Raw genomic sequence first — 19,885 nt, 5'->3', positions numbered from 1 at the left:
TTCTAGTTTACTAAAATGTTACATCATGCAAGATTTTACTTTGCGTAAGAGTTTCATTGTAAATGATAAGTTATTTCCTAGGTGTAATTTTTTTTAATGTTTGCAGAAAAGGAAATTTTATTTATTTGATGTAAATTATTGGATCTCTATCACCATTTCATTTTCCATGATGCAAAAATGCAACTGAAAAGAATTCTGCATTGGTTTTGTTCTGCTATACAAAGAAAAAAATGAAATATTTGCACTTTAAATGTAGCATAGTGATTAAAAAGTATCCCATGAATCAATGCAGCAACACAAGGGTACACAGGGTTAATTTGTCACTCATTTAATGCTACATTTTTCTTTTTTTCCTCAAAATGTTTGCATTTTTATCATTGTTTTGTTGCAAACAGTCAAGTACATCATACACCTCCATTTATATTGTTTGAAAAATAAATCTTGACAGCTGAGTTTATTTTTCAGCTATGAAAAGAATCACATTTTTGCTTCCAAGTGGATGCCATTTTAAGGTAAGTTTGGAGCAAAGAGGTTTGATACATCAACAGGCATCAAGGGGTTAAAAGCTTAACCTTGATGTGGAGTTTGAGAGATAAAAGCATTTGGGAAAATAGGGTAAAAAAAAAAAGTGCACGAGTGTTGTGTCGACAGATCTCGTTTGGATGATAGTGAGAAATGATCCAGATTCTCTGACAGGCTTCATGAAGAAAGAAGAAGAGCAGATGGAGAAAGACATGACAACATGTCATTAACCTGATTTCAGCTTCTGCACATTTGTAGACAGATTGATGATGATTGAAGGGTGTAAAATAGGTGACAAAAGAAGACGGTACTCAGTAGACAAACCAAAACGGTCCGACCTTATAGACACAATATATTAGTCATACATTTGAGTCCAACATGCGGCTTCGTGACTGCTGATCTGCCCACACAAGCAGCTCTTCTTGTCAGCTACTGTATGAGTTGACATGCAACCTCCCACTGAAAAAATTTCACCGCATTTTTTTTTATCAAACTTTTTCAAAATTAGTACTGTTTTTTTGTTGCTTTCACACCTAAAATGGATCCTTTAAAAATGAGCAGACAGCACTAAGGTGATTATGAGAGTAACCGTCTGTCCTGACTAATCTAGATCCTTCTGTTTTGTTTAAACATAAGGAACACAAAAATACAACTGCCTTCCTCACATCTGCCTTTCATCGGATGAATGGAATGTAGAGGAGAAAAAGGAAACAAAATGTTTTCATATACAAGATCCCTGTTAGATCTTGAGGTATGGAGCCCTAGACATGACATAATAAAAAAAGTTCAGTTAAATTCATAATTTTTGGTCACAAATTAGTATTTTTTTGCCACAATTTTGTATTTTGTGCATAAAAAATAGTATTTTGTGTCCCCAAGTTTGCATTTATGGTCATAATTTTAGTATTTTGTGTGCTCAACTCAGTATTTCATCCACAAATGAGCAATTTAATAGCATTTTGTATTTTGTGTGCACACACTAGCATTTGTGGCCTGAAATTAATATTTTGTGTTCACAAATTAGCAGAATTTAGCCACATGTTAGCACATTAATAGCATATATTAATAGCATTTTTTGGGAACAAATTTATTATTTTGTATACACAACTTAGTATTTCATGGTCATAAAATAGCTATAATGGAAACAATTGAGTATTTTGTCCTCATAAATTTGTATTTATTTCATGGTCCAAGATGGGTATTTTTTACAACTGTGTGCACACAAATTAGAATTTTGTGACCACAATGTAATATTTTGTGCACACAAATTTGCATTTTGTTCAAACAAATTTGAATTTCATACCCACAAATTAGCAATTTATTAGCATTTTGTGGACATACATGGAGATGGTTTAGTTTTTTTTTTAGCACAAATGAGCAATTTATGGTCACATATTAGCATTTATGGATGCAAATAGTATTTTGTGTTGACAAATTATCATTTTATGGCAATAATTTAATTTTTTGTGTGCACAACTTAGTACATCAGCTACATATTAGCAATTCCATAGTATATTTGTGGTCACAAATGATCATTTATTGACTAAATGTATTTTTTTGAAAACACAAATGAGTATTTCATGGCCATAAATTATTAATTTATTTGTATTTTGTGGGCAAAAAATAGCATTAATGGAAACAATTTAATATTTTATGCACAAAAATTTGTATTTTTGGCCCAAAAATTATCAATTTATCAGCACAAATGACCTTTATGTGTGCACAAATTAGTTTTTATCATTATTTCCCACTAGTAATTTGTGCCCACAAAATCCTAATTTGTGGGCACAAAATACTACATTGTAGCCAGAAATGATTAATTTGAGGGAACAATTTGGATGTTTTTTTTTATATTAAATTTAATCCAAGGCTCCATTTTTTAAAACAAATGAATATTTAAAAAAATTGTTACATTGCGAGCAAATATACATAACACTCTGAAAGTCCATGCTTTTATTTGTATCAACAAAGAAACTGAACCAACCACACTGGGATTCCTTTTATTTTTTATGAGATTGTTGCAAAAAACCTTCTTTTCTTTTCTTTTTTTTAAGTATTTGTTTTCACTTTGTTGTTGGAATTATTCATAGCCCACTGAAACACAGCCCAACATCACCTTCTGACAGAAACACACTGCTTGCTGCTAGTTTGTTCTTGTAGAATCAAAACATGTTTAACTCATATTTTATTTATAAGTCCATATTTTTTTATGTAGAAAGCAACTAATTTAGAGTTTTTACATCTCTCTCTCAGAAGTTTGAATTACAGAAAACAAAATATCCCAAAATATCCCCTCTGTCACTTGTTTGAGCCAAAGGTGAAAGCGTGCTTCCCTCTGTCAGAGACGCCGTGTCGGTTCACATGAAGCTCCTGGGATCTTTCCATCACAGGCTTTCGAGAAGGATGCAAGTGTGAAACACAACAACCTCATTGGAAGGCATCAGAGGCAGTGAGTCTCTCAGCTTGTCATACTCAGCGGGACCATCGGTCAGTCAGTGAGTCAGCAGCCGAGTGTTGTCTTCCATAACACTTTGGTTTTCCTCTGCACCATCCTTGCTGTTTATTTCACCTCTGTCACAGCTTGTCAGAAGACTCACATGTGGTCTTCCTCTCCCCTCCCTTTCAACTTCCTCTGTTGCTGAATTATAGATAAAGTCCACCTTCATTACCTCTCTCTGAGGGAGGCAATTCATCATCACCGCATCAAATAATACATTACCTGTCCAAATGAAAGGTCACCACTTGTTTAACTAATCCCAAGGCTAGCAGACTCCTATTGGAACAGAGGTGCTTAAATACATTTCAGCTGACAAAGAATCTGGTCTGAAAAGGTTCCTCCATAAATAGATGATCTTTTTTCTCAAATGCAGTTCCAACACGACTTCTTCTGGATTCCTTTAGATCAAAATGTTAAAGGTTGGAGAACAAACAATCAATGTTTTTGTGCTTGACAGCATCTGCAGCAGACGTTTTCCTCTCACAGAAGTCCTACCTCTGGTTTTAAAGCACCTGAAAGACAAATTTTATTACATAAATATGCTTTAATAATATCTACCATCAGGCCACAGTTGCAAATTAATTCAAATATGCAGCTAAACTGTTCTTTTATATTTCTTTTTTACATATATTTTTCACATCAAGGCTGCTGCAGTTACTTCTGTTTGGACTCTAGACTTCTACCATGAAATATTTACAGAAAATGTTTTCCTTCTGGTAAATTATTTTTCCAAGGTCTTTAGCTCCATCACTGTGCTATATCTCCAATTCTCCATTATGTGCCTTTCATCTATTCTTCTATCAGCTCAAGTGTTTTGTTTTTTGAAGCTTCACTGTGTGACTGACTCTAATATTATGGTTACAAACATGAGCTAAAATGAAAAAAGAAAAGCTCTTTTATTTATTTTAATATCATTTTATGAATTAATATCTGAGATAGATTTGATATACATATATATGTGAACAATTAGGACTGTACTTTATATATTTTTACATATTGATACTTACCGTATTTTGTGGAGTATAAGTCATAGGTTTTTTTTTTTTCATAGTGCGACTTATACTCAGGTAAATGTGTAAACCAAGTACAGCATTCCAAGACAAGAACCTCATACCATCTGTGAAGCATGGAGGTGGAAGTGTCATGGTTAGGGGATGCTTTGCTGCTGGCTACCTCACCCATCATAGAATCCACTATGAATTATGCTATATATGAGAGGGTACTTGAGGAAAATGTGAAACCATCAGTAAGAAAATTAAAGCTAAAGTGGAACTGGAACCTGCAACATTAATAATGACCAAAAGCATATCTGCAAATCCACCAAGGCTCAGAAATAAGAAATGGAGAGTCCTGGAATGGCCAAGTCAGAGCCCAGATCTCAATCCAGTTGACTTGAAACGCGCAGCGCATGCAAGAAAACCCTCAGATATCTGTCAGTTGAAAGAGTTTTGCATAGATAAGTGCGGCAAACGTTCCTCACATCTGTGTCAAAGACTGGTAGATAACTACAAGAAGCGTCTCACTGCAGTTACTTCAGCCAAAAGGGGGCAACGCCTGCTATTAGGGGGTAGGGTGTCCTAATTTTTCGTTCATTAAAATGTGTATTTTTGTTGATATTTTTTACTCTATGCAAACGCAAAATTTTTTCATTATATTGTTGTTATTGTTGTTTCCTCTTGGTCTTAAATCAATTTATTTTCCAGGAAAAAAATAAAGATTGAAAAGTGACCATTCCTTATAAAGAGCCAAATAATCAATGGGGTGTCCTAATTTTTTCACAACTAGATTGATGTATGCTTTTATTTTTGTTAATTCTTTCCCCCCTTGTTTTTTCTGAAATTTCTTAAAGTAAGCAATTTAATCGATCAGAGTAATATAAAAGTGATGACTGAATCCTTTGCACATTTGGTTTAAATGGGTGGAAATTGGGGGGAAAAAAATGAACAGATTAACTTTAAATATATGAAATAAGATTTAATTAGATGCTTTGGCGCTTAGGCCTTCATTAGACCCACTATAAAATTATACAAAATAATTTAAAGCAGTATGTTACCTTGTCTTTAGATGTTGGGTATTATGCAGATCCTGGAGGTCATAATCTGACCTTAAACTATGTTAAGGCTTTGCGCAGAAATTACACATTTTCAGTTCTCATTACTGAACAGTAAGATTTTTTTTAAAACTTTATTCACCTAACAGAAATATAGATTGTTGTTTTGTTGCAAGTTTCTGAGCTCTTTAGCCCCAGCAAGTATCAGCAGAAGCGTTTGCTACTTCTTAAAATGTAGAACTCTGTGATTACTAGATGTCTGCCAATGAAGTGGCTGCATAGTGCCATAGTGGTTAGCTCTTTCACCTCACAGTGAGAAGAAACCGGTTCAAATCACAGCTGGAACCTGCAGTATGAAGTTTTTCAAGTATTTTTTTACAGGTGTGGATTTTCTCCTGCTTCCTCCCACAGTTCAACAGTATGTTTCATAAGTTCAACCAATGTCTGCAAATAGTTTGTGTGACAAATTGGTGACCTGAGGGTGTACTCTACCTTCACTGGGAATTAGGCTGGAACCAGCAAACCTGTGACCCCAAAAGGGATTCAGTGAGTTCTGAAGATGAATATGTATTTAATTATTTATTTTTTAAACAGTAAATAATTTTAAAAAGTATTCTTATAGACATCTACAAATACCCTAAAATTAGTTGGCTACAAGTAGAACTCAGAACACTATTGGTAGACATCTAATAGAATAACAAAATAGAGGTGTCAGATATTAGTTACCAGTAAACAGCTACAGTAGATGTATATTAAGTATCTAATGGACATCCTGTGGCTTGTTCGATATAGTAGACCATCACACTTTTTTATTATGTTTTAAAGCTCCAGGAAAAGTCTTTTTTCCCCTTTTTTTAAACTTTTGTGTTATTGCTATGGCTTTTCAACACTGCTGCAAAAGTATTTCCTGGTGGAGTGGCCGTCAGCTAATATGAATGAAAGCTGCCTCAGACTGTCACATCTGATTTCTTTATTTTGACTATACTCCACTGCTGATACTTCAAGTAAAGTGGGTTTTAGTAAAAGACAAAAACGATGATCCTTAAATTCAGTTCAAAAAAATGTAAGCATTAGTTTAAAGATGTATTTTTGTTTGTGACCTCAACGTATTCCTCATTACTCTCTATTGTCTGATATATGTTGCAATAGTCACTTTGTCATTTTTCTGCTTATTTTCTGCAGTCATTAACTACATAATTACATTTTCATATTCAGGAAATAATTAAGCTAAAGTATGCATGAAATAACTTATAACTATGATAATCTTTGTTTTTCAGCTGCTTTCTTCAGTGGTCATCCCAGCTGCCTCCATTTAACCCGAACACCGACATCCTCGCTCATATCAACCTCCCTCATGTCCTCCTTCATAACACTCACCAGCCTCATCTTTGGTGTTCCTCTTGGCTATATTCCTGGAAGCTCCATCATTTTTACCAACATCATCACCATCCCTCCTCAAAATAAAGCAAAACAAGAATAATACTTTGGATTGAATGATTTAGTTATTTTGAGGTGTTAAAAATACTTTAATAATATGATTAAAAAAATAAAAACACAAATACACCAAATGTATTTCAGATGTAAAGTAATGACTAATTAGAAAATTTGGAAAATTAACAGAGGATTTGGAAGATGATGGCATCTTCTTGACAGTGTAATTACTCCTAATCACAAATAGACAATTTTTGCAGTAATGCACACAGTACACAAATGTCACATTAGATTTATTGAATACAGTAATTATTAACTAAAGTCGAGAAGAGTTTGATTTGTTGCTTGAAAGGAAAAGAATATTAAGTTTTATAAAGTTATATAAAATAACCCCTATTTTTTTACTGTGCCATAAATTGCTCCTTATCAGCTAATAATAATAATATAAATAACAATAATAATATTAAAATAAAAAGGGACGTGTGTGTTTTAAAGGCAATTTTCTCATCAGTTAAAATTTAAAGAGATTGCGACGTCATTCTGTCGAGGGGCGGGGGAAGTTGATTGACCATGGCCACAACCAATAGGAACGCAGTTTGACTGTGAGGGGCGGGCTCTGTCTATGTTTGTGCTTAGTTCAAACTGTCAAACAGTCTCCCTAACAACGGATGAAAACGACCAAAAAAAGCAGATTCTACTGTCGGGTTGACGCTTTGTAAGTATGGCATCCCTTAAAATGCATTCGATAAATATTTGTGTGACGAAGTGACGTTTTTATGCAATGCCTTGGTGGTGTTTAATGTGATTCTGGAGCATCAGATGCTGCTTGCTGTGAAGGAAGCTAAGCTAACTCTTTAGCTACTGGAAACTGCTTTGCTAAGTGATAAACCACGCTCTAATCATATATAATGGTCTCTGTCAAGTATGTTAAACATGTACATTTTTGTGAGGACTATTACGATATTGAAGCGTTAGCATCCGACTGGTAAAGGTTCAGAGATGTATGCTAACAGTTCCTCCAGTCGGGTCATGTTACTACAATGCTAGCTACTAGTTTGTTTGAAGGCTTTGCTCGTGACGGATGTTTTCCTTCCGCCGTTTAGCAGCCACAGGTTCCGACTCAGAGAAATGGACTGGATTAACTCATATAACGCGTTCTATTGTAGGAGATGGCTGGAACCGGGGAGGCGAAGAAAGAAGAGGCCGACTATAAGAGACTGTGCAACTTCCCTTTCATCAGGGTAAAGCTCCAGCAAACAGGACAAGGGCATTTGACAATATCAAAGCTGAGATTTTCATTTTTTTTTTAAAAAAAGACCCACTCTGATGAAAATTGTGTTTGTTATGTGTTCTTGTGGCGTTCTTTCTTCATGATGGAGGACATATTTATTAAAAAGAAATCTTAAAATGTAATTTCTGAGCATTTCTTTATTCAAATTGTTGTGAATTAGGAGCAGATGAAAAAAATGTAGTTGGAAAAAGCTTGTATGTGTGTTGTAGAAACTCCCTGATTCGCTCCATTCTGATGCTTCCTCCTGCAGACAGACAAAAAGATCCATGTACTTCTTTGTTTTGCTTGTTTGAACCGGTATCTTCCTCAAAAGTGGATAGCTCCAGTATCAATCGCCAAAAAAAAGGGCATAATCATAATCAAAGCACCACTGGGAACGCATTTTGAATAGATCAAGATATAATCAGAGTGGGACTTTAAAGCTAAGTATCAATGTATAGTTTTTGTCTGATGGGCTGTAATTAAACTAAAATTAAGGGTTATTATTATGTATATGTTTACTGTGTATCAAAGTATTTGAAGATGATATTTTCTTAGAAAACAGGAAAATGACCGTATTTGTTTATATCTCAGCAAACAGACATGCCAGATGAAATGCGAATAGAGGCCGTGGAGCTGTGTGTGACGGCTTGTGAAAAGTTTGCAACAAACAACGAGGTAAGTTAGAGTGGAGGGCACAAATATTTCATCTCCTGATGATGTTAAAGTTTTGTTCACCTAAAACAGGGGTTTGCAACCTGCAACTCTTTTACCTCTCCGTCGTGGCTCTTTGGCTAAAGGAAAATAATCATATTCTTTTTATTTTGATTAGTTTAATGTATAAATTTATGACTGAGGTGCTCGTGGAAAATAAACAATGTAAAGATTTTTACATTCCTGATGACTTGAAGAGATCTGGTTTGCTCTTTGCTTCCTCCAGAACACACAGATTTCAAATACTTAGCAAAAATTTGGTAAAAAGTCTGATATTTTATGAGTTTAAATCACATATTTTCTTATGTTGTCCAGAGGCGGTTTGGCACAAGGGTTCTTTTATTTTGAAAGGAAATCGTACGAGCTTCTCTCAAATGTAAAAAATAATTTCACATGTTGAGAAAATGCTAGTTTTTTCTTATATTTCTGTTTTTATTCATGCAAGAAAAGAAGCATAATTCATATTTTTATATAAAAAAAAAAACTTTGTAATGACTGCACATCACAATCTAAATAAGAACAGTGAGAGACTGAAAATCAAATCAACTTTAAAGAATTTATAGAAATATATTTGCATTTCATTGAGGAAAATAAGTATTTGATCCCTCATGCCAGAAAGACTTAGAACTTTGTGGCAAAACCCTCATTAGCACAGAGGTCAGACACTTCTTGTAGTTAATGAGTAGATTTCTTCACATATCAGGAGGAATTTTGGTCCATTCTTTACAAATGACTTTTAACTCATGAAGATTTGGTGGTTTTCGTTTGACGCCTTTGAGCTTCAGCTCTCTCCATAGGTTTGAGGTCTGGAGACTGACTCGGTCACTCCATAACCTTGAAATGCTTCTTCTTCGGTCATTCCTCGTTTGCATTGGCTGAATGTTTTAGGTCATTTTCCTGTTGGAAGACAAATTCTCAACCCATTTTAAGACTCCTGGTGGAGGGAGGGAAGGAGATTATCCATCTTTAAAAGTGGGGATAGTATTCTTGGAGCCATAGCTGGGTTTCTCTTCCTCCAAACATGGCAGATTGAGTTGATTAGAGCTCCATTTTAGTCTCATCTGACCACAGCACTTTCCCCCCAATCCTTCCCTGAATCATGAATGTGTTCATTGGCAGGTCTGCACATGTGCCTTCTTAAGCAGGGGAACTTTATGAGGACTGCAAGATTTTAAACAATTCCAGCTTAAAGTATGGAGTCTGACTGATTGACTAATGCTTCTTCGTCATCTTTTTCAAATCATTTCCGACAGGCTACACGCTGGTGTGGGTAATGCTACCCCCCCCTCCCCCACAGGTGTTCATTAGCATTCACTTAAATATTATAATATAGACCTGATCGATGGTGTAAATGAATGAGTCCTCTCCTAACCAACAAATCAGAAACACATAATGAACTGGAATGAAAAGGTTAAAATATTCAAATCTGATTGGGGGATTGTGTGGACAGGTGTCTTTTCTACAGGTGATTAGTTCAAACAGGTGTCTTCAATTAAGGTGAGACGTTGATTAGGAGAGTCTAACTGCTCTGTGTGAATCACAATTCTGAAGCCTTGTTTCCACTGAGTGGTAAGGTCCAGTATTTTAATCGTTTCCATTATAGAATGCATCCCTTATGTCCTCCATCATTACAAAAACGCTACAAGAACGTGTTAAAAAACACGATTTTTCATTGGATCGGATCTTTAATGGTTACTAAGGATCTAATACTTATGTCCCTCAATCAAATGCAAATCTATTTCTGTGTGATTTTCTAGCTCTCACTTTATTTTTAGGCAGGTGGACCTTCAAAATCAGCAAGGGATCAAATACTTATGTCCTCCACTTTACATGCTTAGTTTTATTCTTTTTAAATCTAATCAAACTTTATTTATAAAGCACTTCTCATATATTTGTAGCATTAAATGCTGCACACAATAAGAATATTTTCCAACCTCAAAAACAAAGTCAAACAACACCACCCCCCGACAACCTCGCACACAACATAATAAAACAACATGAATAAGATGCAGAGTCAGAAATCAATCCTTTTCTCATAAATCTGTCATGTGCTGCTTCTTTTCTTGTTTCTCTGTCTCATAGAGTGCGGCGAAGATGATCAAAGAGTACATGGACAAGAGGTTCGGCAGCTCTTGGCACGTGGTGATCGGCGAAAGCTTTGGTTTCGAGATCACGCATGAATTTAAGAACCTTCTCTACATGTTCTTTGGAGGGAGCCTGGCCGTGTGCGTGTGGAAGTGCTCGTAGCGACTCCGCCCTCCACCAGCTCTGCCACTATTCCTCTTAGTTTTTTTTTTATTCTTTTCTTACCCCATAAACCTGTTCTGTACTCCCTTTAAGCATCGTCCTGAGTGTTTGTGAGAGTGCCTGTGAACTTTTGTCAAAACGACAGCTGGCCAGGGTCTCCAATCCCCTTTGTCCTCCTTCCTTCTTCAGGGAGTGTGTGTGTTTGCAAGTGTGACTGAGCCGACATGTTTGTGTGTGCTGGACACAGACTGTTGGTATGAACCCTCTCAACCAATGGTAATAACACTACTGATCACTGAACAGTCTAAGCACAAGAAGTGCAAGCCTTCTCCTGTCCGCACCGCCTGAAACGTCTTACCTGTGCAGCACTACATGGTTTTCAAGAAAGTTTTTAAATATTTTTTACGTGTACATAGTTTGATGGAAAGCTTCATTTTTTAAGACATCTTCTTACAAGCGAGGGCTCTGACTCTTCAAGCCAAACAATAAAACCCGATTCACTTTTTTTCTCCTTGTATAGCTGTTTGTAATGATCTCAGACCGGAGCCTTTTGGGGGTGACAGCAGCAATGTGATTGCTTCATGCAACTGAAAGGGTCCCGCTCAGTGGAGCAGATGTGAACTGACCTGATTGTACAATAAACTGAAATGTAGTAAACTACTTTGTTCTTCACATTGCATTTTATTCTCAAAACGTTTGGGTTTCATGCAAATCTTTTTTGTGGGTACACTTCTAAGCAAGTGGTAGCAAAGGGGGTTTAAAAATCAAAGTATCCAAATGTTGAAATCAGCTGTCATATTTGAAAAATACCTAAGTATAGGCTTTTATACAAAAAAATGACTTTTCACAAACTTAAAATATGTCCTTTTATCGGGACAGCTTTTTGTTGCAACCACTGACTATATGAAAACTGGACTGAGTAACCCCCCACATTCCAAACAGGAAACAGGTGGCTCCAAGAAGCCAAAATCCCACAGACTATTATAGAGAATTGGTGAGAGTGGTTGCCATAGAAACGTTGACTCAGACCGACTCGGACCAATCACTGCTCACTGATGATTTCTGGTTCCAACATGTTTAATGTCTGTATCTCGAAAAATTTGCAACTGAATTTACTTGATTTTGTTGAAACTAGAAGTAAGCTATTTTCTATGTGTGATGTGGTCCAGTTTTTATACAGTCAATGGTCCCTTATTACTGACCTTGTCTGGCTCCAAATGGCAGCATCCATATTGCAAAAAAAAAAAAAAACTGGTTTCTGAATTGATTTAATTTCGTTGAAGCCGGAAGTAAGTCATTTTCTATGGGTAGTATCACATTGACTTGGTCCAGTTTCATTATGCGGTCAATGGTCTCTGCTTACTGACAATATCTGGCTCCAAATGGTAGCCTGCGTGTTGAAAAAAATGGCCACTGAATTGACTTAATCTTGTTGGAGCTGGAAGTAAGCCAATTTCTATGGGTAGTGTTACATTCACTTGATCCAGTTCTATTATACAGTCAACGGTGACTGATTACTGACATAGTTTGGCTCCAAATGGTGCCATCCATATTGCAAAAAATATGGCAAGTGAATTGACTTAATTTTGTTGTAGCTGGAAGTAAGTCACTTTCTATGGGTGAGGTTACACTCACTCAGTCCAGTTCTTATTTATAATCAATGGCTGCAACACTTTTAGTTCACATCTTCAAGCTAATTTGCACAGCTGCTCTAATTTTCTGTTTAGAGTTTTTGTATTGAATTATTGTTAAGATGTCTGTGGGGCGTATAGATAACCTTTTGGTGACCAATGCTCCATAGATTTTGAGATATTTAGAAGTTGCAAGTCACATAAGTGGCTAAAGAATATGTGATGTTATAAAGGGCTACAGTGACCCAGCAGTAGCAGTTCGTAAATATTGACAGATGAGCTGATCCTGGCAGCATTTATGCACACAGTGTCATGGCTCCACATCAGGTCAGCCTGCACTCTCAGCTCCCCCATACAGTAACCGTTCTCCTTTGACCCTCTGTCTCAGTGTGACTTACAATTTTGATTTACAGACAAAAGTGAATCTGTTTCTATTGCTGCAGTTTAAAGAAAACTTCTGCATCTCTCCAGGTAACAAAAGCATCCAGATTTCCAAAGAGAAAAAGGACAATAGTGTTGTACAACTCAAAACAAAACCCTTCAAAAGTCCTATTATTAGCTGGAAATTTGGATTATTATGTTTAGTGATTGTTACATTAGTTGGACAAAATTTGAGCTTTTTTATTCATCTACTAACTTTCTCTGAGCCTAAGTTAACCTTCATAGACTCTTGAGAGGTTTTGTCACAGCGCTCAAGGTGGAGTTCAGCCAGATCAGGTCATAGTTAATTGTTAATTCTGTTTACCAGTTGAACACACCACAGAGACAATAGGTTAACAAAAACACTGTTGTTGCTCCTATTCTTTTTTTTTTTTTTTTCTCGAGGCAAAGCAAAATGTTCCTTTTGTTGAGTTGTGTTTAATCAGAAAAGATAAAGTGCCTCAAAGCTGTAATGAAGTAATTTGAGAAATAGTCGCTGAATCTAAACTGGGATTTATGCCCAATTACTACAAACAATCTAAGTATTTTTTTTCTTGACTTTTTTCCCCTTGAAAATGAAAATACGTTCAAGCTTTACTGATCTTTCCTGAATGTCTAAGCATTGATAAAGTCCTTATACATAGATTTTTTTAGACCATCCATTGCTGTTAAGCTGCAGCGTTAATCCTCCTGCCTTTTTGACCTACAACACAGCCGCCTGCCAGGGAAGATCAGAGTTGACAGGTGACACTAAGCCTTAAAGCACAAGAACTTTATTTTTTGTTCATTTTTTCCTTTGGAAGTCCCACTGTAAATTCTGCATCAAAAACAAACATATGGAGAACCCACATGCGACAGGAAAAGGATGATTTGTGATGCATGATTCAGCCACTTCCCACCACCTGTAGCTGTGACATTGCAACACTTGATTACATAAAATCATTTTTTATATTGCAAAACCCAGAAATATGCATTAAAATATGATTCTAAAAAGCCAAAAGCCTCCTTTTGTGACATACCTGTATTCCTGTTTGGATGATTCCCCCTTCATATAGGTAAACAGGTGTACATTTTGTACCAGGTCAACATTAAAAAGATAGAGTGGTCACAGTTTGACCTAATTTTGCATGTAAACATTCAGGCATAATGACTGAGGATGATTTTGATGGATAAATCTGGATGTGTTGAAGCTCACGCTGGCGTAACACACTGATCGCTTTCACCTAGATTTACCTGGCTGACCTATTTCATGGAAAGTCCCCTCTACATTCAGCAATTACTGTGACAGACCAGTTAATCCGCTGCACAGTCTGTTGGTAAACACGCTTCCATCACGAGGACCTCCTCATCCATTATTCACCTCAGTCCCTCTTCATTTTTCTCCTTTATCTCTCCGTGTCTCCTCAGCATTGTTAAAGATTCATAATAAAAGCCATAATGTCACATTATATAAAGGCTCTGATGGTTTGTTTCGACTCAACAGTGAAAAGCTTTCGATGACAGCTCTCATGCAAGAAGCTCACGGGGGCTTTCTGTGAAGTCTGAGACAGATTTATACCGAGAGAAAGGAAAAAAAGAAAAGGAAAAGTGATGTTTTCTGCATACAATTCATATGCATACAAGTATACAGAATACATAATCCCACACAAAATTTTTGTTTACCTCAGGTTTTTCATGGATGTGGTTGCTTAACTTCTTTGTTTACTATGGTTTTTAAACAGCCCACTGAGGTTTAAAGCAGCGGTCCCCAACCCCGGGAGTCGCGGACCGCTACCGGTCCGTGGGTCTGGCCATAGACAGAAAATAAGAAATACATGCGCTAGCTTAAATGATTTCTGCTTAGTTTATTTTCTGATCCTAAAGGAAGTATTATTTTGGAAATAATACTTCCTTTAGGATCAGAAAGGAATTATTATGGAAAACTGCCATCTTGGTCATGTGAGTTAAAGCGGTTTCCTGCATGACTTCCTAGATTGCTAGCTGAAAGCTAACAAAAAAACAACACAATAAAAATGTGGTGATAGATTCTCGAATGTTTCACACAGAAATAATAAAGTTGGAGACACAGTAGATTCACATTTATATTGTATTTAGAAAATACCAGTTTTTCGATGGTTGCGTCACTTTATTTTGCTTTATTTATTCATCATACCTTAAAAGGTGAACAGCTAGCGTCCGGTTGTTAGCCTCCACTTTGACGTTAAAGTCAAAATCTTCATTACAAAGTGCAAACCAGCCACAAACATTTTACGGAGGATTAAGATTCAATCAAATAAAGTTGCTGATTTGTGTAAACTTGTAAAAGGGGATTTTTTAGAACGTTCCTACAGCTAGGTTGAATTAGGTAGGCATCCGTTCAGAAACTTTAGCACAGAAAATGTTCCTTTGTGTTTAAAAAAAATACCATGTTTCCTCTTTGGAATTGTTTTCAAATCAGAAAACAAAATAACTTTGCTTCATCTGTAAAAAAAAGTAAAAAAAAATATTTTTAAGCTATTTAAACTGAATTTGTTGTAGTAGCATTTTATTTTGAAAATACATTTTTAGAAACAGGAAGCTTAAAAAGGCCAATTTCGGCTCTCTTTGGACTGGTTAATAGAAATATTGAGTAATTTAAACCGGTCCGTGGACTGGAAAATGTTGGTGACCACTTGTTTAAAGCATTATTTTACATAAATGCCAATTGTAGCAGATTAGTGACAAACAAACCTAAAATTAAGGTGCTATAGTCAAATTTACTACCTCAATGTAGCAACGTAACTTGAATACAAAAACATAATTATGTATTTATTTTTTTCGTAATTTAAATTAGGGGTTGAAACAAACACAGCAGAGATAAACCTTAGATCTGAACATTACCAGAGCTCTTCCTATAAAAATGAGGATAATTTATACCAAAAGGCTCCTGGAAAAACAAAGAAATGACAAAACTTTTGCAGGAAACAGAAGCATAAAAACTTCTAGAAAAACAAATGACTCCAGATCAGACGATTTTACAAAAATTACTTTCTGAGCCTCTCTTTTGTCTTTTGTTTTATTTTGGCTTATATTGAAAACTGATTGAAAATCTAAAAGAAAAAAAAAAGAAGTATTTTGAACATATTTTTGCTCAAAATATATATGGATAAAAAAACACACATTTGCAGAATATATGCACAAAGTTGGATTTTTACTGGACTGACTTGAAAATTAAGAAGAATCTGAGTCCTCGTTTATCATTTTATCATCTCCCTGTTTTCTTCTCTTCTTCTTGTTTATCTGTTCTCTTGTTTTTCCGTCTTGTATGCGCTGGAGGCCTGCACCTTTATTACTTTCTAGGCTAATGCACTCTCTCTGTTCCTGCCGCATTCTGATGTATTATACACAAGCTGTCTCAGGTTTGAGCACACAGACACTACTCATGTTTTATGCTTTCCCTCTATTCACTCATTTCATTTGACCATTCTGTTCATATTTCCCCTCCCTTCTTTCTTTCTTTTTATGCTTGACTTGCACTGAGATGAAGAAATGCAAAGCCACAAATGGCAAAAAAAAAAACACCTAATCCTTAAAACTGGGCTGTGTTTGGCACTGTGTCAGAAAATACGACTAAATATGAATAAATGTTTTATTCCCTCTGGGGTCTGTAGATTTATGATGTCACCCTATCTTGGATATGTGGGAGGTGCGATTAGCTAATGTTTTACCCTGATCACAACATGGAGCAGTGTTTGTATTTATCTCATTTACAATGTATGGAAGACACTGATGATGTTGAGAGATCAGGTTTATCGTTGTGAAGAGTTCTATAACAACATCAGTAATCATGTCTCCATGTCTGGGTTCATGTGATCATTCAAAGATATATGAAAGACTTGGTGTTATTTAATTCTGGTCCGGCACAATCCACAATTATTAATTTCTCCTCTATTTTTATTAATTTTCAATTCAATTATTAATAAATTTAAAGAGATGCCATCCATACATCACAACCAAATCCGAGTCTCCCACTGGTCAAAGTTAAAATAATTTACCTTTCAACGTGCGTTCAGTGGCTCAGCGTTTTGCACGTAGAGCATAAAAACGGTTGTAGAAACTGCGTAATCCCGTGTGAACAAAAAGGTTAAAATGTGGAAGCCCAAAACAGGCGTTTGCATAGACTTTTTATTCAAAGTGGTCATTGCCGAGGTCGGTGTGACCGTAGCTTTACAACAAACCCAGAATTGTATTCATTTATGCATATGATTTATAGCAGCAGTTACTGAAATCTTCAGGGTAAATAGAGGAAACTGTTTTTATTCCTGAAAACCAAAATACTGACTTAGAAGAGGAATTTTATTTCACAAACAGGCCTTACTTACTGCAGCAGGAATACAGAAAAAAAGAAAATACATTATGCAAGACAAACAACCTGTTGAAAAAGACATGGTTTGAAACGGATGAGCAAACCCATTGATCTTTGTCCAGATCACTTTGACCTGGCTTTATTCCCCAAAGGAACATCATAGATAGCAAAAAAAACAGAACAAACAGTTGATGTTCTTCCTGGATACTGAGTGCTGTTTCGTACTCCAGGGACAGAGTTGAGAGCAGTCTTTGAAAAAGAAGGTATGTTTTTTTGTCTTTCTCCTATGCATTTTATAATATTCCTTCCAATGTCAGTATAGAACTTTGAGAGAGAGACATATTGATCCTCACAGCACAATGTACCTCAATCTTCAGGTGTTATTCATTGAAGGTTGTTTGCGTGTTATTGTTCCTCTCTAAAGCCTTATTCTCTGCCCTTTATTTCTTGCACCTTCGTCCCCCCGGGGGTCTGGATTTCCTCTCAGCAGTATGGCGTGGCGTATGCGCCATCGCTCCAGGACAATCTGCCTGTCCCTGGTCTTCATCACCATTTTCCTCCACCTTCTGCTGGCATTTGTCTCGCTTTCCATTCCCCGCCTGCCTTGCGACTCCCCACTGCCACCTGGAACGCGTGCCTTCAGAGACTTGGCACGCTTCAACCACACCTCGGAAAGTATCAACAGTCTCGCAGAGCCTCCACCTGGAGTCCTAGAAGGTGATGCCAGAGGTCACAGGGAAACAGTCGTTGACAAAGAACTGCCAGCGAGAGGAGGTACGACTGTGGGCATGCGGCGACATGGTGCCAACCAAACTGAACGTCTGGAGTCTGACTTGTTGAAGCTGAAGGCGCTGTTTGACCATCCACTTTACAACATGCCTAAGCCTTCCATCCCTGAGGATGACTGGCTGCTGAAAGTGAAACCAAAGGGCAAGCAAAGTGAGAGGAGCTCCCTGATGTGGTCAGTGTGGCACACAGTTAATAGGCTTAAACTATCCGAGTGTTTGTGTGTTTAAACCTCTGATCATGCAGAAACTGCCCAACAACCAAAACCAAAGTAAACTGAATGACGATTATGGTTATGGATCAAATTAATGCACAAGGAGTCGAAGTCTAAGCAAACAAAACCTCTATACATTTCAATAGAGTTACTTGATTTTATGTTATTCTAAAATCCAACCAGTGTTAACCCTTTAACACCTGAGGTATCGCCGGTGACGCTTAAACACAAAATCTTAACACGATAATTAACACGTTAACATGATAATTCTAGTGGATTCGGAAGGAAATAAGCGTCGTGTTAACAATTAAGAAATCAAAAATCAAAGACCATAAAGACTGGAGCTCCGCTGTTAAAAGGTTAAAATATCTTTTTGAGAATTAATTTAAAAAAAAAGTAAAGGCTGCAGCTGAATGATGCTAACTTGAAAAAAACATCAAGTTGAGCATCAGGGTGTGCTTGATTAAGATGTGACCTTCAATTAAACGGGGAGAGTTTTTTTTTTTTTAAAGAGAATTTGAAACAAAAAATACAGACTAGCAAGTTGACAACTGGCCACATGGTGGTTGTAGGTTCAGGGGTTCATTGGTTAAAGAGTCTCTGGTGTGTGTGTGTGGCAGCAATCGTATGCCCTGTTACAGACTGGCGATTTGTCCAGGATCTGCCTTCACTCAACAGTGGTCGAGACAGGTTCTGACAACTCCGTTACCCCAAAGAAGATACAACAGGCTAAGAAAATGAATGGATGAATGCTGATGGCATGAAGACCATCTCCAAGCAGGTCATGTTCCCGTGACCACAGTCGCACTGATAAACCTGAAAGTTTCAGGTCTACATGACATTAAACAATCTTTTTGAGTGAAGCTGAAAGAGGAGGATTCATGACATTTTTTTAAAAAAAGAAGGAAAAATGCGGATAGTATGAAGGATAATCAATGTGGCCAGAACAAACCACCAAATAAATTAAGGAAAAACTCAAAGGTCAGAGTAAATCAGCATCAGATCGCATTACCCATCACTGTTTAAGCCAAAGTGGAGATCACAGGAATCCTCAAGAGAGGAAATTACTTTGTCACATTCTATATGGACGAGTAACAAATATTCTGGAAGAATTTTATCTGGAGTTTTATGGCAGCTTTATGTTTGCAGACACAATAATGAAGCGCTGGTCCAATGTGAAACATGGGCTATGTCTGAATTCCCAACCTAATCCCTAACAACAAAAAAACTTTATAGTGCAGGACTATCTAGTACCCTGAATTCTAAAAGTGATTTGGACACCACGTTCACTACTTTTGTTCTTTTTAAACGCTAAATATGACGACACGGATTTCGTGAAGTGAAAATCAAATCACTACAAACATTTTACAACATCTATTTATGGCTTGATTCATGATGAACGCAATGATGGTTTATTTAAAAATTACATTTAAACACATTTGTAAATTTAAAACGCAATGCATTATGGTCTATGTTCTCTCATGTAGCAAGCATCAATGCACACTGGTTGTTCGCAAAGACTTCTGTGAAATTTCTAGGGCACTCCTATTTGGAATTGTATATTTGGACAGCAGTTCAAAATGGTGAATGCACAATATTGTGCACTATGTAGTGAGTAGTAAAGGAGTTTGGACATATGGAGTCAGCTTGGTTGTAGTCAGGGGCTGTTCTGCTGAATATGGGCAGAAGTCTTTAATCTGTGCAAATTACAGACATTTTTCAGACTCTTAACAAATTCTGTAGCCAAATGTACCCTGTGGCACATTTGAGTGTACTACA

The 19,885-nt window shown here is 36.5% G+C and overlaps 3 protein-coding genes across 4 annotated transcripts in view; 2 read left to right on the top strand and 1 right to left on the bottom strand.

Moving 5' to 3' along the window:
• Nucleotides 1-19,885, bottom strand: part of LOC112137138 (polysialoglycoprotein-like) — a 190,080-nt gene that overhangs the window by 62,174 nt on the left and 108,021 nt on the right. The window lies entirely within an intron of this gene.
• LOC112137144 (dynein light chain 4, axonemal) lies at nt 7,065-11,391 on the top strand. Its single transcript, XM_024259309.1, has 4 exons — nt 7,065-7,215; nt 7,667-7,741; nt 8,365-8,448; nt 10,567-11,391. Exons 2-4 carry the CDS (start codon nt 7,670-7,672, stop codon nt 10,729-10,731), a joined length of 321 nt encoding a protein of 106 aa, XP_024115077.1. The 5' UTR covers nt 7,065-7,215; nt 7,667-7,669; the 3' UTR covers nt 10,732-11,391.
• LOC112137105 (extracellular serine/threonine protein kinase FAM20C) overlaps nt 17,294-19,885 on the top strand; it is a 39,310-nt gene continuing 36,718 nt past the window's right edge. The window contains exons 1-2 of one of the 2 annotated variants that reach the window (XM_024259245.2): nt 17,294-17,369; nt 17,597-18,067. In XM_024259245.2, the coding sequence (XP_024115013.1) occupies nt 17,598-18,067 (470 nt within the window). In that variant the 5' untranslated portion in view covers nt 17,294-17,369; nt 17,597. Of the gene's footprint in view, nt 17,370-17,593; nt 18,068-19,885 lie in introns of those variants that run through there. The other variant, XM_024259246.2, reaches the window with a different exon arrangement.

This window comes from Oryzias melastigma, linkage group LG1 (assembly GCF_002922805.2).
Source record: "Oryzias melastigma strain HK-1 linkage group LG1, ASM292280v2, whole genome shotgun sequence".
Taxonomy (NCBI): Eukaryota; Metazoa; Chordata; class Actinopteri; order Beloniformes; family Adrianichthyidae; genus Oryzias; species Oryzias melastigma.
Note: the sequence above shows the minus strand (reverse complement) of the source record. Positions and strands in the feature narration are given on the sequence as shown.

Coding starts and splice junctions, on each gene's coding strand:
- LOC112137144 (XM_024259309.1), top strand. CDS start 7,670: ATGGCTGGAACCGGGGAGGCGAAGAAAGAAGAGGCCGACTATAAGAGA. Junction 7,742..8,364: donor GCAACTTCCCTTTCATCAGG/GTAAAGCTCCAG, acceptor TTTATATCTCAG/CAAACAGACATGCCAGATGA. Junction 8,449..10,566: donor AGTTTGCAACAAACAACGAG/GTAAGTTAGAGT, acceptor TCTGTCTCATAG/AGTGCGGCGAAGATGATCAA.